Source organism: Vigna unguiculata, chromosome 3, assembly GCF_004118075.2.
Source record: "Vigna unguiculata cultivar IT97K-499-35 chromosome 3, ASM411807v1, whole genome shotgun sequence".
Lineage (NCBI taxonomy): Eukaryota > Viridiplantae > Streptophyta > Magnoliopsida > Fabales > Fabaceae > Vigna > Vigna unguiculata.
The window spans coordinates 24770145-24780226 of NC_040281.1; the positions used below are offsets into that span (position 1 = coordinate 24770145).

At 30.6% G+C, this 10082-nt stretch overlaps 1 protein-coding gene across 1 annotated transcript; it reads right to left on the minus strand.

Annotated features, from left to right (window-relative positions):
* Positions 1–6836: 6836 nt before the first annotated feature.
* LOC114175201 lies at positions 6837–9440 on the minus strand. Its single transcript, XM_028059963.1, has 3 exons — positions 8298–9440; positions 7740–7958; positions 6837–6848 (listed from the first exon to the last, which is right to left on the minus strand). The coding sequence occupies exons 1-3, from the start codon at positions 9438–9440 to the stop codon at positions 6837–6839; spliced, it is 1374 nt and encodes a 457-aa protein (XP_027915764.1).
* Positions 9441–10082: the final 642 nt, after the last annotated feature.

Sequence of the window (10082 nt, forward strand, 5' to 3'; positions counted from 1 at the left end):
ATTTTTCTAAGCATAAATAGGATGGTGAAAACAAATTAATATTCACCGTCCATATTACTTTTTTTTTTGTTAAAAGAATCATTAATCATTAATTAATCATTAATAACCATCTTTTAGGGTCAATTTTTTTCAAACTTCTAAATCTCTGGAGCATTTGTATGGTTGAAACCATTTTTGTTGGAGAAAAAAAAAACTTGAATGAATTAAATTTATTAAGCATTAGTAATCTCATATAATGTCTCCCACTAAAGTTTTAATAAAAGTAACATCATAGCTTGAATGAATTAAATTCATTAAGCATTAGTAATCTCATATAATGTCTCACACTAAAGTTTTAATAAAAGTAACATCATTTACAATTTGTGTGATCTAACAATATTGTTAATAAGTATTACTATTTCTTTCAAAAGATATTTTGCACAAATATTTGTTAGTGCAAGATTCAAGATGTGCATTATACAAATAATCAAATATATTAAAGGAAATTATAATTTTATGAGTATACATATTGTTCTATTGCACTCTTGGTTAATAGTAATGTAATGTACTTATCCAAAACTGACATAATTTACTTGCTATATATTAAGAGGATATTGATAAATAATCAGAAATGACTAGAGATGGTAAATAAACCTGTTCTCGTAGGTATTGTCTGAACTTGTTCCCGTGGGTATTATCCGAACCCGTCCCCGTTTTGACGGGGAATCCCCGTATTGACTGGGTATGGGTATGTGTAGGGATGGCAACGGGGCGGGGCGGGGACGGATTTCACTGTCCCATACCCATTCCCGTAAAAAAAATTCATCCTCATCCCCATACCCAACCCCAACGGGTATCAAACTTTTATCTCATCCCCATCCCCACTGGGTAACGGGTATAATCTCGTACCCATACCCGTAGCCGTTTTCTTACTACTTTAATATTAATTTTAATTAATTTTTATAAAATAATAAAAAATTACGGTAAAGGAAACATAATATTATCAAATATTCAATATTAGGAGTATGGTTGTTTCTTCGATATCAAATACTTTGAAATAAATTATAATTGTTTACATTTTAGATTAGAATACCAAATAAAATTTAATGAGAACCAAAACATTTATTAAATTTGCAAACATTAATGAAACCTAGTTGATAAATTTTAAAAATATTTTTTTAAAAATATAAAAGGAAAAAATATTTTTAAAAAAATATAAAAGGAAAAAAATATTTAAATTAAAATATATTTTAAATGTTTGTTTACTTCAATTTTTTAAATTATAATGAATCTATTTTTTATACAGTAATAAAAGTTATAATACATCACTTGATTAAAATGACGCAAAGAACAAATAATAAATATAATAATAAAAATTTAATATAGATTTTGTATCTTTTGAACCACAATATATGTTGGGTGGTGGTAAAAAAATATTCATGACAATTACATTAAATTTTTATATTGTAGTAAATAAAAATTATTTATACAATTATAGTGAAAAAATTAAAGTATGATTGTAATGAGTTAGAAAATAAAAAATAATTAGATAAAATTTATCGAAATAGTATTCTACATGATGAAAATAAAAAAAAATTAAAAAATTAACAAATTAACAAAATGTGTGTCTTATAAACAATTTGGAGACTATTGGAAGGAATCACACAAAGGAAAATAAATATATAATTAAAAGTATGATAAGATGAAAAATATCTTAGAGATCTAAAAAAACTTTTCAAATATCAACATATATACTCAATGGTTGATAAAAAAAATGACGCAAAGAACAAATAGTAAACATAATAAAATTTTATCATAGATCTTGTATCTTTTAAACTCCAATATATGTTGGATGGTGATAAAAAAATATTCATGGCAATTACATTAAATTTTTATATTGTAGTAAATAAAAATTATTTATACAATTACATTGAAAATATTAAAGTATGATTGTAATGAGTTAGAAAATAAAAAATAATTAGATAAAATTTATCGAAATAGTATTCTATATGATGAAAATAAACAAAAATAAAAATATTAACAAATTAACAAATGTGTGTCTTATAAACAATTTGGAGACTATTGGAAGGAATTGCACAAAGAAAAACAAATGTATAATTAATGGTATGATAAGACGAAAAACATCTTAGAGATCTAAGAAAACTTTTCAAATATCAACATATATACTCAATGGTTGAGAAATAACAATTTTTTTTAGCGAAATAAAAGAGTTATTCAAATGAAACAAAAATTAATAATAATAAGTAATTTTTTTTATATTACCTTGTAAATGAAATGTTTATGCTATTAAACACTTAAATTGAGAGTATTAAACATTATCAGGTGAAAGGAAAATATACAATAAATAAAAATATTAAAAAATAATAGAAATATTCAAATGTTAGACATAAATTCTTTTTAATTGACATACATCATTTTAACATAATTACATAAAGGTTATGATAAGATAAAAAAAATATTGGAAATGCGAATGAGTTTCATGACAAACAAAATATTTAGAAAAAATAAAAAATAGAAAAAAAAAAAATATATATATATATAATATATATATAATTATATATATATATATATATATATATATATATATATATATATATATGTATACATATATGTATATACATATGTATATACATATATGTATATACATATGTATACATATATGTATGTATACATATGTATACATATGTATACATATGTATACATATGTATATATATACATATGTATATACATATATGTATACATATGTATATACATATATGTATATACATATGTATATACATATATGTATACATATATATATATATATATATATATAAATATAAATATATAGGGTTACTTAATTAATTGTGAATATTTTAATAATTTAAATGAGGATGGAGATATGGCGGGGACGGATATTATAGCGGGGATATATTCATCCCCATCCCCATCCCCATACCCAATTGAAAAAATCGGGGATTCTCCATACCCATATCCATACCCAGTCAATGTGGAGATTCCCCGTCAAAACGGAGACGGGTTCAGACAATACCCACGGGGACGGGTTTATTTGTCATCTCTAGGTATGTGTATGGAGAATCACCAATTTTTTCAATTGGGTATGGGGATGGGTATGGGGATATACATATCCCCGTCATATTACCCGTCCTCGTTTAAATTATTAAAATATTCCTAATTAATTAAATAATCACACACACACACAGATATATATATATATATATATATATATATATATATATATATATATATATATATATTATTTTTTATTTATTCTAATTATTTGGTTTGTCATGAAACTCATTTGCATTTCAATTATATTTTTCATCTTATCATAATCTTTATGTAATTATGTTCAAAATATGTATGTTAATTAAAATTTTTTATGTCTCACATTTGAATATTTCTGTTATCTTTTCATATTTTTATTTAATGTATATTTTTCTTTCACATGAAAATTTTTAATACTCTCAATTTAAGTATTTAATAGCCTAAACATTTCGTTTACTAGGTAATATAAAAAAAATCATTTACTTATTATTCTTATTATTAGTTTTTGTTTCATTTGAATAACTTTTTTATTTCACTAAAATATTTTTTGTTATTTCTCAACTACTGAGTATATATGTTGATATTTGAAAAGTTTTCTTAGATCTCTAAGATATTTTTCAACTTATCATACCGTTAATTATACATTTGTTTTCCTTTGTGCGATTTCTTTCAACAGTCTCTCAAATTGTTTGTAAACATTTGTTAATTTTTTAATATTTTTATTTATTATTTATTTTCATTATGTGGAATACTATTTCGATATATTTTATTTAATTATTTTTTATTTTTTAACTCATTATCAATCATACTGTAATTTTTTCACTATAATTATATAAATAACTTTTATTTACTATAATATAAAAATTTAATGTAATTGTCATTAATATTTTTTTATCACCATCTAACATAATTGAAGTTCAAAAGATACAAGATCTATGTTAAAATTTTATTATTATGATTATTATTTGTTCTTTGTATCATTTTGATTAAGTAATGTATTATAAATTTTATTAGTGTATAAAAAAGAGATTCATTAGAATTAAAAATATTGAAGTAAACAAACATTTAAAATATATTTTAATTTGAATATTTGTTTCCTTTTATATTTTTTTAAAAATATTTTTAAATTTTATCAACTAGGTTTCATTAATGTTTGCAAATTTAATAAATGTGTTGGTTCTCATGAAATTTTATTTGGTATTATAATCTAAAATGTAAATAATTATAATTTATTTTAAACTTTTATTATGATTATTATTTGTTCTTTGTATCATTTTGATTAAATGATGTATTATAACTTTTATTAGGGTATAAAAAAGAGATTCATTAGAATTTAAAAGATTGAAGTAAACAAACATTTAAAATATATTTTAATTTGAATATTTTTTTTTTCTGTTTATATTTTTAAAAAAATATTTTTAAATATTATCAACTAGGTTTCATTAATGTTTGTAAATTTAATAAATGTGTTGGTTCTCATGAAACTTTATTTGGTATTATAATCTAAAATGTAAACAAATATAATTTATTTTAAACTTTTATGATGATTATTATTTGTTCTTTGTATCATTTTGATCAAATGATGTATTATAACTTTTATTAGTGTATAAAAAAAAGATTTATTAGAATTTAAAAGATTGAAGTAAACAAACATTAAAAATATATTTTAATTTGAATATTTGTTTTTCTTTTATATTTTAAAAAAAATATTTTTAAATTTTATCAACTATGTTTCATTAATATTTGCAAATTTAATAATTGTTTTAGTTCTCATGAAATTTTATTTGGTATTATTATATAAAATGTAAATAATTATAATTTATTTTAAAGTATTTGATATCGAAGAAACAATCATCATTTTAATATTGAATATTTGATAATATTATGTTTCCTTTATCATGAAATTTTTATTATTTTATAAAAATTAATTAAAATTAATATTGAAGTAGTAAGAAAATGGGTATGGGTATGGGTACGAGATTATACCCGTTACCCGGTGGGGATGGGGATGGGTCAAAAGTTTAATACCCGTTGGGTTTGGGTATGGGGATGAGAATGAATTTTTTTTACGGGGATGGGTATGGAAAAGCGAAACCCGTGCCCTATAACATCCCGTCAGGATATTACGGATTTATAAATAAAATAATAAAAAAATGATTAAATAACAATGCATTTAATAATACCTCATTTTCCCAAAGCGCGGGAAAATTTTAAAATTTATTAAATGAGCAAATAAAGTTCATAACCATACGTTCCAAACTAAAAGAACAATGTTATGAAATCACCCATCAGGGTTTACAACTGTTTTCAAAAGCAATAAATAAAACATAAGAATTTCCCAAGTCGAACCCCCCTCCACGACTAAGCTGCACCTGAGCCAATTGCATCAACAACATCTGCTCTCGTGTACTGCGTACACGATCATCGCCAAACACACACAGATAGGGTGAGCTTAGCAGATAAATCATATATACAGTGTTACAGACATATATATCTACATACACACATATCACAGTACTTAACTTAACATCCCACATTGTTCTATACTTTTATTCCTACTATCTGACCCCCAATCAGATTATTCGTGTTCTACATCATTTAATGATTACTTCAAGGTGACTTGCTGTCATACCTATCGGCCACAACCGATAGAGCACGTGCGGGAAACAATGCTACGAATCATACACCGTAACGCCAGGTAGAGTTCCCATATACGAACATAGTCCGTATCGTCCCAAGACTACCAAACTCGTCAGCCAACAACTGAGGAGGGCAATCTATCTAGACCCATCCGTACTGGCCACAACCAGCACACTCACAGCGGCAACACTCGCCAACCTGAGCCACAACTCAAGGGTTCCTCGTGTTCATCCGCCATCCCGAGCCACAACTCAAGGGATGCTATTCCGAGCCACAACTCAAGGAATACCACGTGCTTAACCCCTATACCGAGCCACAACTCAAGGGATACGTTCCGAGCCACAGCTCAAGGAACACCAGCAATCCCACCTTTAAAGCACCGCTAGACGCCTTGTAGATCACAATTACACAACCAAAATCCTAAGCTGCAACAGTACAAATCGCTTGGCGGGGGACACGTGCCGCCAGGCGCTACCAGCTCCCAGACCGCCTGGCGGGTGTCGCGTACCGCCAGGTGCACAACGCCTTAAAAATTCATCTCGCTGCAGGTACTGCCTGGCGGTATTAGCCTCACCGCCAGGCGCCCACGTAATAGTGACTCACTGTTGGATAGATATCGCCTAGCGCCACAGACCCGACCTCCAAGCGCTGCGCTATCAGGTACTCTCTTATTCCCTTTCTACCGCCTGGCGGAGCCATTCCCTCACGTCGGGCGGTGTATAAGTACAACAATCACTTCTGGTTTATGTTCTCTATCTCAGATTTTTCTCATACTAATAAGTTTCTGGTACTAAATGTAAAGCTTACCATATAATCATACTATATTATTTCTCAATAATTCAGCCAACAACAATGTACTTTAACCATCTATGTCCTCAATCCCAACAATCCCTATTCTAAAACTTTATTATGAGTCGTACCTGAAACCCCAAGCTTAACAGAGTTGCTAATACCAATTTAAGTATTCTGTTCATCACTCTAAGCACTAACAGTTCACTACTTAATAACTTGCTCACAGGTTCTCTTTTCAAGGCTTACATATGTGCTATACCAACGCATCCTCTCATGGCCCTAACATATTAAATTCTTATACTCGCTATAACAATCAACTCAGCCGTCAAAACCATACCTTCTGATTAAACCAGACTTAAGCTTTCTCCTGGTTATTGACAATTCTTGTGTTCAAATATTCATATGACCTATCCCAACATACTTGACCGCAATGTAAATAGAACAACTCATGACCTATTAGTTTCACGACCCCAATTTCCTCCTAATGAACTAATTCTTTCCAAATCAACTACCCAACCTGATACGATCCTATCCAGGAAAGAGTATGATGGTTTCTGAATTTGAACCCTCAAGAGGCACGACACGAATAAATCAGAGAAGAACGCAGAATAAGACAGAGATGGAGGACGCCACAATCTAGCAGATTGATAAGTCAAATGAAGATTCGCCACAAAGATGTTAATCTTTGATAAGAACCAGAGGCCTAAGCTAAGAACAAAGAGAACCCTCTATTTAATGAAATCAAATTCAATATATGACTAAAAGTTTCTTTTACATCAGTTTTTAGTACCTTTATTTATAGGCACATAAGTTTAAGCAAACCTGCGAAACCCTACAAGAAGGCCCAAGCCCAAAACATAAAAGCATAAACTAATTATAAAAGAAAGCTCAAAACCCAAAACCCAAAAACATAAAACATAACTAATTTCTAAAAGAAAACCCAAAAGTTCATCTTCAAGTTCTTCTTGTATGGAATCTTGGGATAGTCCTCTATCATTTCCTCCTTCTTGAAGAGAATTTGTCCTCAAATTCGTACCACTTGAAGTTTAGGAAATAGACTTCTATCGTACCCTCCTTCTTAAAGAGAATTTGTCCTCAAATTCGTCTCACTTGAAGATTCTTTATCATTCTCCCCTGTTTGGAGAGAAGTCGACTCGAATTTTGAAAGGTCTTCCGGGTCAAATACGCAACTTATAATGATATATTTGATGGCCCTGCAGGTATTGCACATTGACCCCAATCTATCTTTCATAGGTACCGGAATGACTAAAATAGCACAAGGACTCAAACTTTCCTGAATCGATCCTTTGTCCATAAGTTGCGCCTCATGCTTCTGTATCTCTTTAGTTTCTTCTGTGTTACTCCTATAGGTTAGCCTATTAGGAAGGGATGCACCCTGAATGAGATCCATATTATACTCAGTTCCCCTTTTAGGAGGTAAACCATGAGGGATGTCTTTAGGAAAGACATCATCATACTTTTTGAGAAGTTGCGTCATACGTAAAGACAAATAAGCTTGCGCAGAAGAGAGATAAATATTGTTAGGCATAAGCAAATATAAGGGTTGGTTCTTAACCAACACTCTGTTTATTTCTTTTTCTCTCAATAAAAGGCTTTTACCACTCCTTATTTTTTTACCTTCCTTTTTCTTGTCTTTTTCTGGAATTTTCTCTCTTCCTTCTTTTCTCTCTTGCTCTCTTCTCACGCTCATCTTAATTTGATCTTCACAAACTTCTCTAGGAGATAAAGGTGTTAGGGACACCTTCTGCCCCTTAAACAGGAAAGAATACTTATTGGTTAGACCATCATGGGTTACCTTTCTATCATATTGCCAAGGCCTCCCCAACAATAAGTGACTCGCCTCCATAGGTACCACATCACATACTACCTCATTGACATATTTACCAATAGAGAAAGCAATGTTCACTTGCTTATCTACCACCAATTCTCCATCCTTACTCAACCATTGCAAAGTATAAGGACTAGGGTGCATAGATGTCACCAAACCAAGCTTTTCCACTAGCCGTTTACTAGTTACATTTGTACAACTTCCTCCATCAATGATGAGTGAACACACCTTTCCTTTAACCATACATCTAGAATGGAAAATATTTCTTCTTTGGGTCTCATCTTCCTCTTTATTCATACTACCCAACAACCGCCTAACCATCAAGAGATCTCCCTCCACAGGGGGGACTTCACACTCATTTTCCTCCTCATCACTACTAGATGATTCAGATGATTCACCCGCGGAATGCTCACTAATGTACTCACCATTCGCCAACAACATCATAGTTCTTTTGTTGGGACATTCAATTGCGATATGTCCTCTACCCAAACATTTAAAACATTTTATTGCACTAGAACGTGAAGAATCATTATTACTAGCTTGAGAAGTTACTTTACCATTTGAGGACTCCTTCTCCTTAGATTTAGGAATGGTAGAAGTAGCTTCCTCCTTCTTATATTTCTCCGTATCTCTCCATGAGGTGGATGACTTCCTATAGGCGCTTCGTCTCTTGAGTTGTTGTTCCACTTTGGTGGCTTGGTGAATAAGATCCTCCAAGGTCTCATAATGGTGCATTTTCACCACATCTTGAATCTCCCTATTTAATCCATTCAAGAATCTAGCCATTGTAGCCATATGTGTTTCTTCCACTTCAGCTTTCATCAAGGTGACCTCCATCTCTTGAACATACTCTTCAACACTCTTATTTTCCTGTGTAAGTCGTTGTAATTTGTTGAAGATCTGTTTTTTATAATAAGGAGGCACACATTTTTCCTTCATAGATACCTTTAATTGCTCCCATGTAGAAATTGGCAATCGCCTTCTTCTAGCTATGTCCATGGTGATTTGATTCCACCAATTCATAGCATAACCTTCAAACACCAAGGAAGCCATAAGCACCTTATCATCATCCTCATAATCGTAAGAGTTGAAGATTTGGTCAAGCTTCATTTCCCATGCCAGGTAAGCTTCCGGGTCATTAGCTCAATTAAATTTAGGAATTATAATCTTCTTCCACATCTTATCTCTTCGAGGTGTGTGGTTCCCGAACTCCTCTCGTCTTTGGCCTTGTCTTGGCCTAAAATCATGCTCCTCCTCATCATTATCCCTCCTAAGCATGTGGTTCCCAAATGCCTCACGTCTTTGGCCTCACCGTGGCCTCAAAACATGTGTCGCTTCATCATTATGAGAAGAATGGTCTGAATCATCATGTCTCCTTCTTCTTCTCTCCACTCCCTCTAATCTCACGCTCACATCTTCATTAAACTTTTGGAGCCTTTCGAACTGTTGTTGATTATGTTGTTGCATTTGATTCATTTGTAATGTGAGCTTATCAAGTGCAACCATGAGTGTTGCAGTCTTAGGTGAGACAGGATCACTATTATTGGAAGAAGTCATGTCTTGCAAGAAAATGTTAGCAATAATATTTTTTTTTGACCTCACCACTCTACTAAGTGTTTCACTCAATTTTCCACTCGTGTATCACACATATAGGCTTTTTCTTGAATGTACTCTCTTGCCTTTTACCACTCAAATTCCCTTTAGTGCTTGGCAAAGAACTCTAGTAGCTTAAGGAAAGAGTGAACAAACAAT

Bases quoted from the DNA above. Each gene is read 5' to 3' on its own strand.
- LOC114175201 (XM_028059963.1), bottom strand. From the start codon at position 9,440: ATGAAGCTTGACCAAATCTTCAACTCTTACGATTATGAGGATGATGAT. The intron at 7,959-8,297 runs GTAACCCATGAT...CTTCTCAAAAAG, and splicing joins CTTGGCAATATGATAGAAAG to TATGATGATGTCTTTCCTAA.